This window comes from Pseudopodoces humilis, chromosome 3 (assembly GCF_049639895.1).
Source record: "Pseudopodoces humilis isolate 2021_Gansu_Grassland_sample_001 chromosome 3, ASM4963989v1, whole genome shotgun sequence".
In the NCBI taxonomy this organism is placed as follows: domain Eukaryota; kingdom Metazoa; phylum Chordata; class Aves; order Passeriformes; family Paridae; genus Pseudopodoces; species Pseudopodoces humilis.
This window is the reverse complement of record NC_142202.1, coordinates 46,949,165-46,971,914: the sequence shown is the minus strand read 5'-3', so window position 1 is coordinate 46,971,914 and position 22,750 is coordinate 46,949,165. Positions and strand designations below refer to the sequence as shown.

General features: G+C 38.0%; 1 protein-coding gene and 1 long non-coding RNA gene across 7 annotated transcripts in view; one reads left to right on the top strand and one right to left on the bottom strand.

Moving 5' to 3' along the window:
* Nucleotides 1–22,750, top strand: part of RGS7 (regulator of G protein signaling 7) — a 241,731-nt gene that overhangs the window by 144,092 nt on the left and 74,889 nt on the right. For all 6 annotated transcript variants that reach the window (XM_005518509.3, XM_088052710.1, XM_088052706.1 and 3 more), the window contains one exon: nucleotides 17,047–17,153. In XM_005518509.3, coding sequence (XP_005518566.1) covers nucleotides 17,047–17,153 — 107 coding nt within the window. The remainder of the gene's footprint in view (nucleotides 1–17,046; nucleotides 17,154–22,750) is intronic.
* Nucleotides 5,078–10,602, bottom strand: LOC148184639 (uncharacterized). Its single transcript, XR_015772179.1, has 2 exons — nucleotides 5,914–10,602; nucleotides 5,078–5,527 (listed from the first exon to the last, which is right to left on the bottom strand). It is a non-coding gene; the product is annotated as an uncharacterized LOC148184639 (long non-coding RNA).

The following is a 22,750-nucleotide window of genomic DNA, read 5'->3' as shown; positions in this document are numbered from 1 at the left end:
TGAGTCTCCTCTCCTCGAGTCTCCTCTCCTCGAGTCTCCTCTCCTCGAGTCTCCTCTCCTCGAGTCTCCTCTCCTCTCCTCGAGTCTCCTCGAGTCTCCTCTCCTCTCCTCGAGTCTCCTCTCCTCGAGTCTCCTCTCCTCGAGTCTCCTCTCCTCCCCTCGAGTCCCCTCCCCTCCTCCTCCCTCCTCCCCTCCCCTCCCTCCCCCCCCCCCCCTCTCTCTCTCCCCCCCCCCCCCCTCCCCTCCCCTCCCCTCTCCTCTCCTCGTCACTTATTTATGGCTGGTGGTTGGATCTAATTCACATGTTATTCTCCATTCAGATGTTCTCCCTCTAATGTTTCCTTTTCCTAATTTCACTGGTTGCGTTCAGTGATTACTCAAATTCCACAAATTGTCAGGTTTTTAATTGTTTGTGTGGCAGATTGTGTGATCAGATCAATGTCGAGTCTGGTTTTGTAGCTGCAAGACTACATTTGGCTTCAGAACACTTGGAACCATAAAATATAAAATATCTAGTGTCAATAGAATTTAATTTTTATAGATGATAAAAAAATTATTGCTCTCACTACGGCCAAGGCTCAATTAATGAAAAAAAATAAATTCAAGCCGTAAAAATACTCTATTCACCTCAGTTAGGCATGCAGAAATTATTACAAGTAATTCACACTTCCTTTTGAAAATTTGCTTCCTAATTACTATCTACTTTATGTTAATGCCTCATTTAAACTGGAAAACTTAACCTTTTAATAGCCTTTAAGCTTATTAGAAATGTTAAATATTTACCTCTTGAAATTTTGCAATTATTTGCATCGTCCAATATAACCACTAGCATGAAATAAAACAAAACAAAACAAAACAAAAATATACAAAGCAGCTACTCTAGCATGGTGACTGTGGAACAGAATCATAGACTCATTGTGGTTGGAAAAGACCTCTAAGATCATTGTGTCCAACCATTAACCCAGTGCAGCCAAGTCCATCACTAAGCGGTGTCCGTAAGTTCCATATCTGCACATCTTTTAAATACCTCCAGGGACAATGACTCAGTCCTTCTCTGGGCTTCCAATGCTGGACAACCCTTTCTGTGAAAAAAAATTTCCAGTCCAAATCACCCCTTGTGCAGTTTGAGATCATCTGCTTGTCCTATTGGTTGTTACCTGGAAGAAGAGACCGTCCCCGACCTGGCTACAGTCTCCTTTCAGGGAGTTGTAGAGAGTGATAAGGTCACCCTAAGACCTTTTCTTCAGTCTCAGCATCCCCAGCTCCCTCAGCTGCTCCTGACAGGGCTTGTGCTTCAGACACTTCACCAGCTCTGTTGGTTTTCTCTGGACATGTTCCAGCCCCTCAAAGTCTTTCTTGCAGTGGGAGCACAGAATTTATTGTGTGTATGTGCTATGCTTATGCTCCTGCTGTCTTCCTAATTGTTTTCTATTTATTTCCCAATAATTTATTATTTTCTGTTTGTGATTTGAGTGGACATTTTCACAGAATCACATATAACACCTCTAGTTTGTCTTGAGCAGCAGCAGTTACCTAGCAGCCACTTACTGGGCATATACAACTGGGGAGGGAAGGTTCATACCTAAAATACTTACCATTTATTAAAATTCAGTTTCAACTGCTGTTTCATTGTTTAATGAATCAGTATCATGTAGTTTTACATGACCTCCTCACAACCCACTTTTTGCTGACCTCAGTAGTTATACTTTCAGCAAATTTTATATCTGATTGAATTTCATCATTTGCACCTTACTATAGATTATTTGGGATTATTCCTGAACAGTCCAGGACCTACTAAATGGAGTTACTGTGGTTACCTCCCCTTCAGTGTAATATTATTTCTTCAGTGTAATATTACACTATTTAGTGTAATAACTAATTTGCTGTGCTTAACCTTTATTCTCTCCTTTCTACCTATTGCTTTTCTCATGGTTTGCTTAATACCTTTAGAAAACATTTGAGGGAATCATGCCAAGAGCTCCCTGGGAATCCAAGATAATATGTTAACCAGATTTTCATAACCTTATATGTTCTCTGTTTCCACATAGGAACACTCACAGAGTTGGGAGACGTATTCAGCAACAATAGTCATCCTGAATCTTCATTTCTTGTTGTATTTATCTTTGTTTTTATTCCTTCTATCCTTTATTATAGCTCCTATCATGTTGTCTGTATGGCTATCTGTTTCACACATTCCTTTTTTCCCCCTATATTTCAGCTGGATGTCTTTCTAAAATCTAAGGACATGTTTTTCAACTTTTTTCCTTTAGTACTGAGGGTGATTAAATGGTAAGGAGCACACTGTGGCTAACAGTTCAGCCATTTAATATTTTACTTGGCATAAAACACAGACTGATCATTATTTTGAACCAGATACTTCTGTTCATTTTATCAATTTATTTTAAAGACTGATAGTTTTTGCTGCTGCTATTGTCATCAGTCCCATCTCTTCCTTCTACATTTAGATTCTGTCACTCAAGAAGAAATAGGTCATTCATTGAGGCCTCTTCTCTTTTTGTGGGAAAAAATAAAAGGCACTTATGAAAGAGTTTTCACTGAGTTATTTTTGCTAGTTAATATATGTCAGTATTTTATGTATTTTTAATAGCAGAGTTTGTCTGGCTGAACTGATAGTTCTCTATAATTATCTGTGTAAATCCATTGCAAAGGGGAGAAGTGAGCACTAGGAGTGGGAGTTATGATAATAGAAACACGGGATGGCATAAAATGTACTTTTCCAACACTGGGAATTTTGCTCCTTCATTTTGATGAGGACACTGAAATACATTTTATTTGCCAACCAAACCACTATAAATAATGGACAAAGAAAACTTCCTAAAGGTGATCATGTTTGTAATAACTGCCTTGGGAATTCATGTGTATGTGCATCCCAGATAACTGTATCTGGTCACATGGGGAGTGGCATGTTATTCTTCAGAAAAGCCACCTCCACATTCTTTGTTTTTACCATTCCTGAGCTTTGGTGGCATTTTTTCTTGATGTGTGTCTCAATGACACCAATTTACTTATAAAGATGTTTACTCCTGGTGGACTTTAAAATCATAGCACTCTTCCCACAGAAGAAAGCACATTATTTTCAGTATTTTATGCTCTCAGTTTGCTGGAGGTATGAAAATTGTTATAAAGAGAATTGTTTTCTTCTTTACTGAATTGAGTGCAGTGAAAGAGGCAGTTATATTTCTAGCTGTGGCTGCTGCGTGTTCATTGTATTTTCTGAACTGCTTGGTCATGAGTGGGTGTTTTGTGATTATGATAGCAATGCATGACAATGACACAAAGTTAATGGTTGGTGCAATAGCAATTCATATCAAAACAGACTTAGAGACTGAAAAAAGTGTCATGATTCATCTTGACCAGCAGTAATCATTGCGAGAGTCAGTGCTTTCTATTGCTTCCCTCACCCAGCTTCAGAAACTCCATGCTAACCGATGTCCCTCTGGTTCAACAATATTATCTCCTGTAGTTCCTTCAGGAACAAATATATTGTGCACTGAAAAAGCCTGAGCTTACTTTTTGTATTTGCTGGCCACAAATCCAAGTGTTGCATCAACCTCTCCGGTTATTCACATGGCTCAGATCTGCCAAGCCTTAAGGACAGGTCTTCTCCTTTGAAACTCTGTCCCAGATACAAAACTGTCTGTGGCAGTGCCTATTGGTCACCTGCCTGGAATGTGCTTTTCTAAACACTCCAGTGCTTATGGTATCGAAGCAGAGCTGACTGAGAGGGTAGATGGCAGCTGTGCCTTCCCTTGAGCTGACAAAGAAGGGAGAAGGAATGGCACTCTGCTGTGGTCAGGAAAGCTCATCATCACACAGGGCACTGTGTCTGAGGGAACTCTGATGTAAAATACCTTTCCTGCTGATATTAACATGTACAAATTCTTGGGTGTCATGGGGAGAATGAATCACATGCTTCCTCACCGAACATTTGCAGCCAAACAATTTCATCACAGGTCTGTAGACTCAGCCGCTGGGGGCGAGAAAAGTAGGAAGATCTGGTGTGCTAGCAGAGATTGGCAAGCAGTATACAAGAAAACCTGAAATAATAGCATGATAATTATAATACTGAGCAGAATCAGTCTATGTCCAGTATTTTGGGTCTTTTACAGATGCTTGAAACTGTGGAGCAAGATTTCATCTGAAGGAATTTTCAAAAGTAGTGTATTTGCAAAAACTTAATTTTTTTGTAAATATTTTTCTTTGTCTTTAGCAGGTTTGCTCAAAAGGGTGCACATAGGATTTTAAGTATTTACTCAGCGTTTCATACTGGAGGAGGGAATGAGTGAAGTGTTCAGAAATATCTTATGGAGATATGTTCAGAGAGCCATTAGGGGAAAACAAATCATACAGGTTTTGATTTCCTCTATTTCACCCTAAAGAAGCATGAGAAAGGCTTCAACCAAAAGGTTGCAGTTTCAGAGGAAGACCCCGAGGGAAAAACAGGAAACCCATACTTCAAAGGGGTTTGGATTTCACCCTTCTATCATTTCAATTTGAGCAGACAAGAGATATCAGTGATAGAAGAGCAAAAATTCTGTGATTTCTACAAAATTGAAAGTAGTAAAGATCCAAGAGTAGTAATAGTGAAATTAGAGGAAAAGTTTTATAAATGCTGACTTTCACTGGTACAGAGCTAGATTCCACCACTGGAAGGTCTGATTGCTGGTGTGATATTGATAGGTACTTTAAAAAATTGAGGCTGGAGATGACAGGGAAACCATAAAAGCAACTTAAAACATTTTCAGGCTGCTTTTCATGACTGAATACTGAATGGACTATGACAAAATCTAGTTACCAAACTGTGCTGTGTTCTGTTTTGCTTCATAATTGAGTCTGCCTGTTGGTTACAGATTGGATAGACTTCTTCCAGCCTCTGAAGCAGTGTGTTTCCAGTTTGCCAAACACCACAAATATTCCAGAAGTTATAGCACTGCTCAATGCCAGCACCTCACTCCTCATTTATCTGTTTCTTGAGACCTCATGTTGCAAAATATTTTTTTTTTTTTAATCAACATGAAACTTTGGTTATCACCTCAAGTCATTGCATTTTGACATCTCAGGCATCTGCCTTTCAAGACAAAAAATTTATTCAGAGACTGAAAGCAGACTTTTAATAGGATATAGCCACAGTTCATGTGTAATCAGCTGAATTGTAGTGGGAAACAATCACATAAAAATTAAGAGGAAATACTTAAAAGTTTTAAAATGGAGGGTTTGTGTGTTGCTAGCAGGGAGATGCAGTTTATTTTTCAAGGACTACTTTTTTCCCGTACAATATAATAATTTCTTTCTCTTTGTTTTCCTTTCCTGTGAGTGAATAAAGGTAGTTTGCTTCATTTTTGTTTTGTTCTTTCCAGAAACTGTAGGGTACCTTCTCCTTTCCTTCAGTCTTTGATGATGACATGACTTCTGTTGATCTTATCTGGATAAAAGTTCTTTAGATTTAGGTCAGGCCCCCATTCACCCACATCCTGTGAGCACTTAAGGCAGGACTGGTAGTGTGTCCCTGTAGTAGAGTAATCAAGAAAATGCTCTTGGTCAGGCATAAGAAGTAGAACATGGTGATTATATAGATGATTATGATCAGATTTATTGCTAATACAGTATCTAAATCTTGCCAATACAATATTTAAATACCAATTGTATCATCTAGTACAGTGGATTATAGTATAATCAGGCTGTAGTCCTTCCTGTTGAGTCAGTAAGACTCCCTGCTTTCTAAACTTCTCAGACAAGTCTGGGTGCAGCTGAGTCCACTTAGTCTCAGATTTGGTCAACAGTTGATGTTTAAAGGCTTATAATATAAGCAGGTTTATCTAGAAATGTACAGGTTTGCAGTCTTTGGCCTTGCACAATTCACAATTACAAAGCAACAAACATAAATGTAGATACCTGTTGGGGTTCAAGCAAGGCTGGTACCCTGGCTAGAGCCAGCACGGCAGCTATTCCCAGCTGCTCTGTCCATATCCCACTGCATCAATGTGATGGATGGCGAAAATGGCGATTTATTGCAGGGAAACTTAACATTTTATAGCTTGGGGTCACTGTGTTACTCCCATCTACATACGTCACACCTGGGTGCTATTGGCTAATTACAAAAGGCCTAGCTATCCTAACAGAGGGGGGGGGTCTAGTAGCTTCCCGTTACATCCCGGTGTCTTCCTCTCCGCCATGCCCTAAACTACAACATATTCCCCTCTCTCTATGAATAATTAATTTGCTAAAATATAAGGTGTATTAGTCTTGAAAATGGATAATATAAAATTGTGTAACTTTTTCTAGTCGGCTCTTAACAAAGGACACAAGCTTATTTAAAACACATGGTCCAAAGATTAGCACAAGTAAAATCATCACAACTGGTCTAATCAGGGTAGACACCACGGTGGTTAGCCATGGAGATTGATCGAACGAGGACTGGAACCAGCTTTGCTGAGCTTCTCTCTCTGCTTTCCGCTGAGACAGCCTGTCTCATAGCTCTGCCATGGTGTCTCTCACTATTCCAGTGTGGTCTGCGTAGAAGCAGCACTCTTCTTTCAGGGTGATGCAGAGGCCTCCCTGCTGCATGAATAGAAGGTCGAGACCTCACTTGTTTTGCAAAACAACTTTAGAGAGTGAGGAGACTGATTTTTCTAGAAAGGATATGGATTTCTCAATTCTCTGTAGATCTTCATCTACAGTCATCTGTAGCTAAAACAGTCTCTGTTGTTGGGTCACAATGACAGAGACACCTGTGGCAGCACCAGTTGCTCTCAGGTTAAGCAGCATCGCTATGGTTACACCTGTCACTAGTTCTCTTTTCTGAAGTCGGGTGAGTCTCTCCACTTGCAGGCTCAACTCTTCATCCAGGTGGTATAGGACTCTGGGGATGATAACAGCTAATACACAAAAGTCAACAGAGGAGTTAAAGCTTGGGTATAAATACAAGGGCTAGACTATTAGATCATGGGTTCTCAGCTTGTACCACAAGGTTGGGGCTCACTACTTCAGGTGTTATAACTATAAACAGCACAATTACTATAAACAGTTTACCATGTAAATAACACTATACTTGCAAACTCACAGCTAAAACTTTTAGCATTAAATGAACTTTCAAAGATGCTACCTCTTAAAGGAAAATACTTATACTTTATACTAACATAATAATTTCTACACAGGCTAAACACTTTACCTTAAACTATTATCTAACTACTTTTAACATATGTGTTCTGGTATATATGTAATCTAAGCGTAAAAACAATTTGCTAAAAGGATAAACACACAATTACAATTTGCTTTGTATATAGTTAGATGGAGTCTCTACACCTCTCAAATCTTCTATGGAATTTCTCCAACACGATTTAGTCTTGGAATGTTCACTGCTCCCGTGATGTCAGCTGGCAGCTGATCGGTGACTGAGGGCTTTGATGTTCAAGTTGTTCTTCAAATCCTTCTAAATCTTAAAACAAAGGATAACTGAAAAATTGATAGAAACACCACATCATAATAACAACATAAAATTTCTGTTAGCAACTGTCTGTGTAGTGTTCGGACACAACTGTGTCCTGACAGGTCCACTTCTGATCCATGTCTGGAGTACCAAGGCTGTGTGATGACATCTCTGTTCATTGGATCTCATGTGTTCAGAGGCAGACAGTCTGGTCAGATGGACAGGTGACCTTTCTGAACCTGCCAACAAAACACAGGCACTTCTCTCCTTGAAGTTAATGAATTACACTAATCAAATTGCTTTTAGGGTATCAATTTCCCCCGTTTTCTAAAAAATAAAAATGAGATGTATTTCTGTTCAACATTAACACAAAACCTTATATACAATTAGTAAGAACTTATAACAGTTAAAAATCAATTAATATAAAAGTACTGTTAATTATTAAAACACTGCACCAGCATCTCATAGTTAACAAACAAACAAAACCAAAAATTATCAGTGAAGGATTGGACAATCAGTCCGGAAATGATTCTCCAAGCCCACTTCAAAATTGATCCAGCTGTCGTATTAATAGGGTCAAATTGTTGAGTTAAAAAGTAACTCAAATACTGATTTGGGACAGAAAACATCTGGATCTGTTGATAAACATTCTGTCCAGGTAAAGTTAAGACTTGGCCAGGGTCTTAGACTTTAAACTGGAAAGATGCTTCTTAACATATTTTTAAAACAAGGTTTTCAATAACAACAGCTATGAGATGCTTACAGCACAGCAAACTGTTAAAATGCATTTGTACAAAGCAAATGATTAAAAACTTTAGGTACCAGACTAATTAAATCATTCAGCAGTTGGTTTAATTTGAAGCTTCTTCTATTGGCAGCTGATCTTCAGCAATGCTACTTTTTTTTTTTTTTCTTTTTAAATTCTGGAAACACTGAAAAATAAGGAAGTTATAGCAAACAAAACTGCAAAAATTGCAACAACTGAATAGAACTCTCAATGAAGTCTAGGGTGTCACAGACTGCATTCATTTCTGTCCACAAGCAGGTGTTCATCAGTGTCCCATCACATTGTTTCAGTTGTAGCTGTCTTCATATCTCTAAAAAAATAACTATACTTTGCAATTTAGACAAGTGTTTCCAATAAAACATAAAACAATTCAAATTAAACAAAATTTAAACTTAACAAAAATTATTTATAACAAAAAGAAATGACAAAACTTAACTTTTAAAAGGCTATCTAAGTTATACAACTTAACTTAAAAACATTCAAGTCAACAGTAACATGAATTCACTATAAAAATTATAAAAATGTAACAAATACATCACAATTTTATGTTATCTAGCTTTGAGAATAACCCACAATAACTGCAAATGGTACTAAAAACACTCATTCACAACAAGAATTTGCCTATTATATGTTCAAATTAGTTAAAATTTCAAAATGCAGCTTCTTTAAAAAAGCTACAACAACACAGGATTGGGCAAGTTGTCATTTAGCTTTTGCAGCACTTCTCAGAAACATCAAGTCTAATTTTTAAACTAAAATCCAAAATCCAAATTGATATATATGCAGTTATATGTGTTTTATTTAATAAAAAGATTCACATTAAAATTTCTTTATTAAAACTGTCAAAAACTCAGCAAATGGGTAATATATGATTACTAAAACAAAACAAAAATCTTTTAAGTTTCTTGGGATACAGAAATACAACATTTAAACTTTTTAATCTATTTTTAAAGGCACTTCATTCAATAGAAACTTATTTTTAAATCTCAATTATAACACTTTGCTAATTTACAAACAATACAATTTATAAAGCTTTTAATTTTTGAATTGTCTAATTAAAACTCTCTCTTTTTTATCCCTCTCCAAAATATCCAGCTTTTTGTTGTTTTTTGTTGTTTTATTGCTTTGCTTTCCGCGGTTTCATTGAAGTCGCTGTTACTTGTTTCACCGGTGGTTGCCATGGCGACAGCGTTCGGCCGTGTGTGTTTTCTAAACTCGTCCGCGCCGAGCTACTTTTTAAATCTGAGAAAAACTCTGAAAACTCCAGCTGCATAAATTCATAATTACTTAAAACACAAAATTAACTCCAAAAGGGTACATAAACACCTTTTAAAAACTCAGTAAATTATGACTTTGTAACAAACTCGGTATTTTCCCGGCGCTTCTTCCCAGAGAGGGAGTGGGGGGCGGGGGTGTGAACCGCTCGTACATCGGTCGGAGCTAGAACTCAACTGGCTGGTTATTTCCTATTTGCCGTGCCTTTTCTTGGGCCGTTCCTTCCCCCCTGGCTCTCCACGCCTTTCGTTCCACCCTCCACTCCGCCTTTTACCCCACCTTTCCCTCCGCCTTCTGCTTCTCCTTATCTCTTTGCATTCCAGTCTCTGTGTCTCTGTTCCCATTCGCCGCGTCTTATCTCTTTCACTTCTTCACATTCCTTTTCTCTCCCATCCCCCGACTGTGCCCACCTTCCAAAGCCAGCTTTAGTTCTTTGTTACAGACGTATTTTTCCTTCTTTCTCTGCGCCATCTTTATGTCTTTGGGGGGATGCTTTCTTCTTATTCTTTCTGCCACACCTCTGGCTATTTCTATTAACTTTTTCCAAAAATCTTCTGCTCTTCGCTGTTTCTCTGAGAGCAGATAAGAATTTAGGGACTGAGGGGACTCCCGGCCCCCCTCCCGGCTCAGTTGAGCTTCTCCCGTCTGGGGGCTATAAAGCTCTGACCCTAACTTTCAGGGTAGCCAGCAAACAGTTCCTTGTCGTTTCCCAAATTTCTTCAGCAAAGATTTTAGCACATCTGTCCCACACCTTAGGGTGGATAAACTTTACAAACTCATTTACAACTTCAACAACCCAAATTCTTGCAATAACAAGCAAATTAGGTTTACAACTTAATTACAATCTAACCTTTTTGATGATTCCATCATCCTTCTGGGCCCAGGCTTTTCCCGTCAAGAATAGATTCACTATCTTGACCGCTGCTCCTTGACTCAGGGTATCCTTGCTTTTTAATTTCTTCTCACGTTTCTTCCCGCTTTTTCTCCCGGGTTTCGTGCACCAGATGTTGGGGTTCAAGCAAGGCTGGTACCCTGGCTAGAGCCAGCACGGCAGCTATTCCCAGCTGCTCGGTCCATATCCCACTGCATCAATGTGATGGATGGCGAAAATGGCGATTTATTGCAGGGAAACTTAACATTTTATAGCTTGGGGTCACTGTGTTACTCCCATCTACATACGTCACACCTGGGTGCTATTGGCTAATTACAAAAGGCCTAGCTATCCTAACAGAGGGGGGGTCTAGTAGCTTCCTGTTACATCCCGGTGTCTTCCTCTCCGCTATGCCCTAAACTACAACAGATACCCCAGGATTTTATCTCTGCATTTGACTGGATCCTAGCGCATTTTACTCACCCATCCTAAAGTGTTCTTCACTTTGGGCAGGATGTACTCTGCCAGAATCCCCGCTGGGGAGTGTTTCCTCACAGAAACTGTGTCCAGCCTTGGAAGACCAGTTTGCCCAGACTTGGACCAGTCTTCAGAAATGTTTTACACCCTCTCGCAGGTTGATGCAGGTGAAAGTCAGTCACAAGCATCTCATCTCCCCATCACTGGAATACACTAATCATGTGAGCATCCAAAAATTCCTCCTGAAATACCCACCTGGTGTTCTTAGGGAAAACTACACTGCCCACCAGAGACAGGGGCAAAAAGGGGTGTGGTGAGGGGAGGATACCGGAAGCCCCAGCTGTCTTTCATTGCTGTCACAGTACCTGTTTTTCTGGATGTTTTTGTGAAGAAAGTAGTTGATGTTTCAGGTGTGCATCATTGTTCCTAGACTTGGGATGCACTGCACGTTACACAGCGTCTCAGACTGTAATGGAAATTACCATTCCTTGGGCAGATGACGACTCATAGCCCATCTTGATAGGTTTTCCTCCTTACTTCTAAGTGATGTTCCTACCAAAGCCTTTGCCCTGTTGATGGCATCAGCAGGCACTGTCTAGCACAAGAAAAATCCTGCCTATTTAGGTAAGATGCTTTGTTGACGGGTAACATGGTTTGTGATTGTTATCTTGAAATCAAGTATGAATCTCATTTTAATTGTGTTTAGGTAAATAGTGCCTCTTCCTTCACCACCTGGTTTATCCTCCTTGAAATGACTCTCACCAAGTGCTGCTCCTCTTACAAATTCAGTCCTTCAGATGGGACAGAGAGTGGTTTACAGTGTTGTGGGTGTTCAAGAATGTTTCCAGCTGGTTTATTTTCTCCTCTTTAAACACCAAAGTCAGGCCGAGACAGTGAGTCTCTCCTACGCTTTATGTCAGTGTGAGAAGCAGGTTGTATTTTATTACTCTAATCCTTTGCAGCTTGTGTTCACACTGGCAATGAAATGACAGCAGGAGTGAGGTGAGAGTAAGTGATAAAGTCTTGGCATTAGATACTTAGAATGAATGTGTTCTTGTGAAGTTCTGACTCATTAATTCTTTTTCCAGGCTGCTGTGTAGCTTAGCACTGTGTTTCAGTACTGTGATGGTTATTCAACAAATAACCCAGAATACCAAACACTTTATTGTTCCATGGAAAGGGAAGTTTTCATTTGTTTGACATTTTTGGATCCTAAAAATATATGAAAAATTGGGAAGTTTGGGGTTTTCACTGTTTTTTACATCATAAAGTAATTTTAAGGATGCAAAATGCCCCAAGTCGTGTTATTTGTTGGAAATCTTTCCACATACACAGACTCCAGAAAAGGACTTTTGTAAGTGGGGCACAATTGGAAAATACTCTATTTTTCTTTCCTCACTCCCTCAGAGATTACTGCAAGGAGCTTCAGAAGTTTTGAGACTATATTGGTATGATACCATAAAGTGTTTTAGAGACTTCAGAGTAAAAATAAATACAGATACCACATCACATGTAGACCTGAGATGTGTAAGAAAAAACAGAATCCACACTAATCACTGAAAACATATCCTTTGAGGGGTTTCAAAGCACAGAAATATGTTTATTCCATAGAAAAACAAGAAACATTCTTCCTTTTTAATTCCCTCCTGTGGACATTTTCATAAGAAACAACTTGTTCCACCAATACTACCATACCCTGTAATTTAAGCTTAACAAACTGTCAGCAATCCATGCAATAATTATTGCAGTAAGGAGAAAGCTGCACTATGTGTAAAAAGAAAATAAACTCAAAACTCAACCACTAGGGTATGTTTTTCATTCCTTAGATTTTGTCAGTTTACATTGTCCCAAAGCATTGAAAATATCTGAATCTTGTATAACAAGGTATATTAAAAGTGACTGACATTTAATCTGTCAAGATCACTGTCTTGTAATGGCACAGCAGATGGCTGGGCAATATAACATCTCATAAAAATGATTTCTAATCAATCTATGTACATGTGTTGTTCACTTCACCCACTCAACTAAATAAAGTTCAACAGCAGAGTGAAATATGGAATTTTTAGCTTTTTCTGAGCTTTTAGCCCAACAATAATATGCACATTAAGAATAAAACCTACATCCAAAGCAGTATTTTGATTTTATATAAAATATTTTGCATCCTGTTTAATTGCAAGGGCTCATAAAAATGCATTTTTGTCTTTCACCTGAGGAATTCTTCCATTGGCTATAGTTGCTCTCAACACTTTCCTATTTTTACCTATAAAAAAAACAGTGGTTTTGGTACATTTGTTTTCTGAATGTGCCACTCCACTTTTCCACAGTTTAATTACTAAGAAGTATCTGGAACCTCAAATCGGATAATTGATGAGTTGAGGAAGCCAAAGTCTACTCTGTTTTGCCAGTTACACCTTCAGGAGCTTTGTCTTCCTCAGATTTTTTACGTGACACCTTTGGCTGAAGTTTGTATTCCTTGCATAGCACTGACTGCCATTTGAATTCTGCCTTCTCAGCGAGGCTGTCTGGGTGTGACTGGGGTTGTTGTTTACGTTCTGTGGTTTTTATACACAGTGGCTGAGGATTGTGAAATAATAGTTGTGTAGATACCACACTTCTGTGTGCATTTGTGCACATCTTGCCATCTAAAAGAACAGTTTGTTTTTTTTTTTTTAATTCTGTTCCTCCAATTTTTGGAGTTTGTATTCTGAATACATATAAACATTACTCTTTTCACCTGGCAACCAGTATGTCTAAAAACATTCTTTCAGACTTCATTTTTCTTCTTATCTAATTCACTTCATAGACGTTTTTGATGTTCCCAACCTACATTTGCCATTTTTCGAGATGAAATGTGCTTCTTAAATTAAAATCCTCTAACTTCATACACAGGAATAGCTGGGAAATACAGAAGCTATCTGTATTTGAATTCTAGGAGTTTAAGCATGTCAGATTAGTCTGCTTTAGTCATTTTCCTTTTCAAGCTCATGGATTTGTTTCCTAAATACTACTGATGTATTTCATTGGCTTCTTACAGTAGTTATTTTCTCAGTCTGATTTTAGCAAATTGAGATGGATATCGAAGCGTTGCCTCTGTAATACACTGGACAACCTCTTGCTTGAAGATTAGAAACCTTCTGAGACCTGGGTTTTATTTCTGCGCTGTAGTTCTACTGCTGCTGCACAAAGAGCACCAGCATTAGGCCTCTGCCAGCCTGGTGTGAAGCAGGAATACAAACTTGTGGGTGTTACTCACTGGGTAACATTTTGTAAAGCTCAAAGTGTGAGCTACAGTGGAACTTAGGTGGATACTAAAAGGGAATATTTATGCATTTATATTCGTGTAATTATGAAAGAAACTGATGGATTGACAGCCATAAAAAATGAAAATTAATTGTGTATTAGTTAAGGAAATAAAAAGAGAAGTTTATATGTCCATATTAAGGCTTAGTGGTTGAAGAGACAAAGATATACCTTAACATTGTGTTAGTGTGGATTCCAGCTGAATGAGATTGCCTGAGGTAAGAGGATAATCACCTTACTCTCCATACATAACTGGATAAGAGATATAGGCTGCTGTTGGGACTAATTCAGACCTTAGATAACCTTAATTGACTTCTGAAGAAGGGCAAGTGACTCCATTTTTTTATGGAGAACTATTGTGACTCTATATTTGCTTATATGACTCAATGGTCAGTGAGAGAAATACAAGCTCTTACTGATGCTGTATCCCACCTTGCCTGGAGTATAGGTTCTGGCAGGAGCTTTCAAATATCTTCTTCTCCTCTTGTCTTCCTCCCTTTTTTATGTTGTGTATTCCACTTCTGTTTGACCCATCTAAGGTTGCAGAGCTGTAGTATAATTCAAGCTGAGAGGGATCTCAGGAGGATTCTAGTCCAGCTCCTTGCTCCAGTCAGTGTAAACTGTAAAGTCAAATGTGTTGCCCTGAACTTTATCTGTTCAGGTCTTGAAACCCTCCAAGGATGCAGATTACACAGTGTATCTGGGCAGCCTCTTCCGCTGCTTGGCTGAAAATCAGAACTATACCTGATTTGGTTTATTACCATTTTCTCTTTAATTTATTTCTTCATTTTTTTATTTTTATATTTTATTGCTCTGCAACTCCACAAAGATCTTTGCTCCCTCATTTTGAAATCTCCTTTCAGGCATTGGAAAGGTACTTCTAGACACCTCCAAAACCTCCTTTTTTTCAGCCTGACCAAGCCCAGCTTCTCCAGCCTCTCCTTATAGGGTGCATTCTCCAGCCCTAGTGATCTTGGTGGACTCCCACCTGACTCACTCAAAGTTTGCTGATGTCTTTTTTGTGCTGCAATAGACATGTTAATCATAACTGGACACAGTAGTCCAGATATGCTCTAAAAATTGCTGGGTAAAAGGAAATATGAGCTCCTTGTGATATTGAAAAATATTACTATTCAGAATCTAGGAAGTGCATGAAAAAAACCTGGAGCCTATTTAGTGTATACTAAATCAAAAGAGAATGCACTCTCATCTGTGTCAGAGCTCCCTGGCAAGCTCTGTCACCCTTGTCTGAAAAAGCCTTTCTCTAGAAGAGTCAGCACATATTCTTTCTTGTTTTTCTTTAATTCCACCAAGATACATAATACATGCAAAAATAAAAAAAAAATTGAATTGCCAATAAGGTGCAATGTGAAGAACAAAGGAAAGCTTAATAAAATTAAAAGGCAGATGAATTGAAACAGTAAAAAAATATCTCAGTGACTGACACACTACAGAAAGCATTGACTCAAAATTTCTGATTCAAGGGATAATAGTATTTGGCAACTTGAAATGAATGAATAACAACAATATATAAACTTTTTATAATTCAGGTAATGTTCAAATGTGGATTTACAGACATCTCAGGCACAAGGAAGAAAGCAAGTTCCTTTCTTCTGTTAGAGAGATTTCTTGTAGACTTGCAACTGGGGAAAGTCTAAACAGCATTGTGGAGTTTTACATCAGTCTGGAGACCTCACTGCCAGAGAGGATGTGTTGTATTATAGGTAATGGCTCTGGCTGGAGGGACAAGAACCAGTTTGCTGAACACAGGGATGGCAATAAATATTTGGTATCAAATAAACCCTGTAGGGTTATGTGCTCTCAGATAAGTACTGTCTAGGTCCCCTTTCTTGTTCCTTTCACATGCTTGCTGGCTTTGGGTTAGCCTAAACACGTTCTGCTGCTTCTCTTGTATCTCCTATGGAAGTCTATGTCTTCTGGTGAGCAAAGGGTGAAGGAGGGAAGGAGGGAATATTTTAGGATGCTGATGAAGTATGGGTAAATAAATAAGCCTTCTCACATTGAAAATAATAATGGGTGAAACATAAGTGAATGTCTTTTTCTGTGTTTGTGAGCAAGAGCATGGGTGTCAGGACTCTGATTTCTTTCTGCGTGATGGTGCTTGACTGCTGGTCGGGTGCTGCGGTGGTGTTTTTAAGAGTCAGGACAAGACAAATCTGTGCTTGCCATTGCTGAAAGCCAAATTATAGGCAATAGGAACAAATGAGCACTTCTTAGAGGATGAGTATGAATCTGGGCATTATTCAGAGATGTTGTGGTGTCTCACTCCTTTGAGTTATTCAAAAAACTCTTGTAAAAGGTCTTTGGCAAGTAGCTTAAGGTTTCTCTGCTTGAGTGAGGGAGTTGGACAAGATGACCTTCACAAGTACCTTCCTACCTCAACTGTTCTAGGAACCTGTTACCCTTTGCTATTTTTCCAGTAATAAATTTTTGAGGAAATCTCTATCCTTTACAGTGGCTCTGATAAAGCTACTGAGAAAGATACCATGTAATTGGAATCAACTATTTTAACATGTAATCAGAAACTGTTCTGAAGAAGAAAAGCAGGCTGCACCATCAAGGTAAAAGTGATAGCTGTTTTCAGCTTCAGAACAAGCAAGTGAACATTAAGGCTACCTTTTAATGTCTGTATAGGTAGTGGAACCGCAGCTACAAGTGGGACATATAAAAGCTATTTGTTAAGGAAAGTGCAGTGTTTTTTGATTGCATCATTATATTACATAGAAAAAGACAGCTCTTTCATGATGGTAGGACTTTGAGAACAAAGTGGCTATCTGCAGGATATCAGGTGAGTCTTAAAAACAAAACTAAATTGCTGAAAAGAAGTTATTTAACTTTTTAAGTTTATCTCTTTTTTTCTTGAAACAGTTGAAGCTCTGCATTTGGGAACTCTGATGGCAGCACATGGCTATTTCTTTCCAATCTCAGACCATGTTCTAACACTGAAGGATGATGGCACCTTTTATCGATTCCAGGTACGTATTTTCAATATGTTCTTGACTTGCGCAAATGGAGGTTCAAAGACCTTACAGAAAAGTTCATAGCAAATTTAATCATACTTTGTTTCTCACATAACCTGGTAAAGAGTAGGAATTGTGCTAAAAATATTAAATGGTCAAATGATTTTATTTATAAATTTTAAGGGAAGTGTTTAGATGGTAATGACTATTTTGATATCTGGAATAAAAGTGTGATAATGCTGACTGTGGAACTATCTCTCATGAAATAAATTAATGTGCTCTTTTTGAAACATAGTAAACTAAATTATTATTGCCTCTTATTCTGAGTATAGTCTGAATTTGGAAATGGGGAGATATTTTAAATATTAAGTTTACAGCAGAAATCTGATAAATAATGGAGGGTAATATTTATTTTTCTTCTTTTGTGAGAATTTCCTTACTGGTGACTCAGTAGTATCCGAGTAGTGTGTATTCTTCTAGCAAGTACAGAGGCATTTTTACGTTGATCTGTCAGTCTCATTGCATAAAACAAACATGCAGATGGTTCAGAGCAATCTGGAAGCATAAATATGTACATATGTCTACATCTACTCTTGCATATATATTATTCAGAAACCGACATAGGTTTTTAATTTAATTTTTATTATATTAAATTTCAAACTAAGGCCCTGGGAGCAGAAGTGTTTTTCTAATAATGACTAGTTGGCTAGAATTTTGCAGAACAACATTGCTAATGACTTGAAACAAATATGTCTGCAAAATACCAGATTATTAATTCAATGGAAAGAATTCACTTTGCTTGTCATGTGCCACTTTTGAAAATGGTGGCTGTGTTCTGTACTGCACTTTCTATTAGGTGGTATTCCTGGTAAGTATCACCAACAGCTGCTCCAAGCTCTTTTTTAGGTATTTATTGCTTTGAAATGGTATGACAACTATGGCTATGAAATTGAGTTTGTTAATTCTTCTCTGTTACTTCTAACTGTATTAAATACTCAGCAAAATAATATCTGGTAGAACAAAATATGTTGTCTTCAAAATATATAGATCTAAACTTCATCTAAAAGATTGTTTAAATAAGAAGCCATCAAGAATAAAATAATGCTGAAATTGTGATCTTTCAAATGCAGAATAAAAGTACAGATTGGAGACCAGTCATAGTTTCAAACATTGTATTATATTTATCTCTGTACAATACTTCCAGCAATATCTTGGCTTAAGTCCTACAGACCCATGTAAGGGAAGAGAAAGACTTGTAATATTTGTATAAATCAAAATCTTAGCATGAACATAGTTAAATATGCACAGCATAGTCTGGCAAGGAAGAGAATTATTATTGCATACATGCAAACAATATTATCCTGTTTTCATATTTAGATCTTGTGAGTCAGACTGCAAAAAAGTTATTCTTCAGCAGAACAGAAAGTTAGATGTGTACATGGGTAATACTAAGAGCAAGCATTCCAAGCCACCTCTCCTAGATCCACAGTTACCTTTGATCCTGGAGAGAGTATTTGAAGGAAAAGGGGTTTTTTAAGTTCATGAGGCTTCATTCTCCTCAGAGCTCAGTGTAAAGAAGAGAGATGGCACATGATTGAAGGGGCTTGCTGATGTGCATATGAGGTAAGTGGAAAGGAATCATGGAGTGGTTGAGGCTCCAGTTCTTGGCTTGGTATCTGAATAAGCAGTGTCCAGAAGGACAAAATATACAAGGACTTAATTTTGTAGAGAACGGTACTTAATTACAGGAGTGCTAGCTATTGAATTCTGCACAGCTGCTGGCCTGCCTCCATCTCTAGCACAAAAAATAAGCACCTGTGCTGGCATGATTGTCTGACTGAAGGAAAGTACAGACTAGAATTAGCTTCACCGTGGACCACTGGGAGTACTGCAGCTACTCTGCTGTGAGCTCTCCTCAGAGAGGTCCATAGCCTATATGTTTGGACACAAAGCTTCAGTGAGGGCTAGACTGTAAAATCTTCTCGGTTTATTTACATAAGTTAAGGGTTTGGCACCTATTTGACAAACGTATATGAAATAAGAAGCTTTAATCAAGTGTTGCTCAGTACTTCAATCTGCAGTGTTTGGCTTGATTGCTTTTCTGTGGTACCTTTTCCATTGCTATTCCTATGCCAACGATGTGACTTTGCTGTTGTGACAGTGGAACTTAAGCTGCTAATGTATAGGATGAGAAAAAATTCATAGTTGTGACATACTGTTAACTGGAGTTATAACAGCAAAATTTTTGTGGTAATATCTCCACATTCCCCACCAAAATAAGGCTAGTATAAAATCTGTTACTGAACTGTTAAATTAGAAGATGAAGAGAACATATTCAAGGGGGAGGAAAGTTTGACTGAAAATGTGTGAATTTTGCACTAGAATAGACATTCAGGTTCTTTGCAAATAGTGCCCTCTTAGTACTGGACAGGATTCACAAATTTGTGGTTATTTTGATGACAGGAGAAAACCATGCACCTGCCAGCACTGAAAAGTTCAGAAGCCACGCCTGCAGAGAAGTCTTTTCAATACAAAGACCTAACCTACGAAAAACAGACTAGCTATAGTAATGTTCTCCATGTGCTTGGTGTTTTGCTTTCCAAAGGGTGACACATTCCCTCCTGACAGTAAAATTATCTCTAGCTTGTTTTAAACCACCTTCTGTTGTATAGAAATAGCTAAAAGCAGTGGAGATTGTGCTTCATCTGGACAAATGCCCTTTTATGGGCAAAAATTATACTTTTTCAGTTATTACTCTTGCAATCAGGAGGCAAGAGTATAGTTACATCAGCTTTTTTAAATAATGTGGAATAAAAAAATAATCTGGATTGTTCAGTGACCTACTCAGGTGTTAATTAGTTTAGTTCCTGTGATATCAATTTAATTCAAAGGAGATGAATCTAAATATTAATTGCCTTATTAAGAGAGGGATTTTTATATTAGTCTCAATAAGAAAAAGCAGAAACAGCTGTGTTGCCTTTTCCTGGTAATTTAAACCTGTGACCAAAAAAGGAGCTGAATATTTACTCACCTCTTCCTCTTCCTGAGAGCAAATAAATATCAGAGGCCCAAATAAGAAAAGCAAGCTGCATCTTAGAAAGCATATCTTCCCTGGACCAGAGATTACTCATGGAGATGTTTCAATTATGTCCACACAAACAGTAATATATCCAGCTTGGTGAGGAATGCCTGACTTGCCTTCTCAGCTAGTAAGCTTCTGTAATATCATCCTGCAGAAAAATATGCTCATTTTCTCTACAGGTTTCCCAGATTTCCCAGTATCTTTTGGCTGTAAACAAACTCCTAGTATACCTGAGACTAGTGATAGTCACACTCCCATTTTTAAATGAAATTAATTCATGATTTAACATAAATTAATTTTCTGAGATGAGAGTTAGGTCTTGCTGTTGTTTTGTAACTTTTCAGATGAAAGGCACAAATATCTGAGAAAAAGTGTAAAAACAGAAACAGTTTCTTGTGAAAGCATGAGTCTGGTGAAAATAGCAGCAAAATTCATGTACCTTGGAAAGATGAAGGTGTGGACTTTGATGTCTTCTGTTCTGCCACTGGGAACACTTTCTTGACAAATGCATTTAACCTCTCTGGTGTTGTTTTGCCTAAATTGGGGATAAAATTATATAGCAGTCACAGTAAGGATCTTGAAATATCTATGTTGCAAAGTAGTTTTGAGTGTGAAGTGTTGTGGACACCTCGTGTCTCAGGTGGAATTGCTTTGCTTTACACATCTCTTTGAGTCAGCCTTACTGAGCCAGCTTCTTCTTGGCTCATTCTGGACCGACCTCTGGCCATTCTGAAGGCTGAGTCTGTAGCTGAATATCAGAGCTCTTCAGCTGCTCTCCAGAGCCTTTCTGGATCATCTACTGTACCTTGAGGGAAGGATCTTAGTTGAAGCCAGGTTTTAGAAATTAAAAAGAAGCAACTTATATTATGCAGCATTCGGCAGATTTTCTTTGTCAGTTGCAGGTGTGATAACTAATTCATTGTCTTTTCAGCTCAGGCTTGGCATATGCAGGCTCCATTAAGGTTTCTGAGGGAAAAAGGTTTTAAATCCACGTGTCTTTCTGACTGCCCTATCAGTGCCACTTTTGATTTTTTTAGCTCCTTACTCAGGCACACTTTTCTCCACACTGTTTTCCATGCTCATCCTCTTTTCAGTTAGAAAAAATGAGTCACAAAGCCAAAATCTTGTTTCCAAATTCCTCAACCTATTTTTAATTATTCTGATCATGGAGCACTACTTGCTTCCTGTATGGGCTTGACAGTACTAGACTAGCAATCTTACCTTTTTACTTTACCAAGAAATCATTTTTGTCAAACGAATGTAAAACACAATGACAGTGAAATCTGCTGTCCATCATGCAAAGCAATTGAGATTTTGCATAACTACTCTTTAGCAAAGGCTTGAATTCTGCTGTTTATAAAGACTCCCTGGTGCCTGAGAGAAGAATAGCAGTAATATGCAAAAGTTTATAAGTGACATGAATACTCCTCTCCCATCCAAGTAATTGGATTTTAAAAAATTTTGTGGAGTGGAACGAAGCAGCTTCAGAGACAACAACTCTTTTCTTACTACTATCAACAAGAGGTAGCTGAAAGATGCTTAAGTGATTTCCCCTCCTTGGTCATACAGTTTAATTCATAGAAATTAATCATATTTTGTAAAAGTTGATGGGCAAAACTGATTTTTACAAGTGGCTGTTCCATTAGCTCATATATTATTATTGATTAATTTTGAGGTAAAATCAAAGCAGATCTATTTACTTTATCACTAGATACCTTACAATGCATAGCACTCACTGCTGCTGGTTTATTTATTGAGGAATATGTGCTATGTTACAGGATTTTGTTTTAGATGACTTTATTACAGGAGGATTATGGATTTATGTGGTTAGGTTTAATGATATTAATGTATAACACAAGAGAGCCAGTATGTGTTTGTGTGTGCAAAACCAGTTTCCTGGTTAAAGGGCATAAAGGTCTTGTAAACTGTTTTGTTCTGGAGGCTTAAATGTACCTGCGATCACATCTGCAGTGCTAGGTAAGCCTCATTTCTCTAGTTCCTGACTTGTTCTGGCTGCCAATTCAAATTAAACCTACAATTAAACAAAGTGCCTCAAAAGCATACTGATAAAAACTGGCAGCATTATTTCTGCCTGGGCTGATAAACAGTCCTTGACTTTCCCATAACCACTCTACCACCCACCTTCCTTCAGCTGTAAGTGGGATGTCATGGCAAAATGACAAATGTTCCCTCTTTAATACTTCTTCATGATGAACTGCTTCACATTTCCTTCTGGGGAAAAGTAAAATTCTTAAGTATGATAATTCCTTCAGGTTTTCTACAGTCATGAAAGATAACCAAACCACATCAGTACTTCATAATCTTCTCTTTGAAGATGGTGGTGGTGTGGTACATGTCATAGCTCTCCTGGGTGAAACCTTCATTTAGGAGCTTCTAGATCATGAATCCAGGCACACAGATGGTATAATATTTGTATATCGGAATATATATAGGAATTAATATATTGCAAGGCATGCTATAATTCTTCTACAGTGTATTTGGACATGTGATTTGTAACAAATAGTTGAAC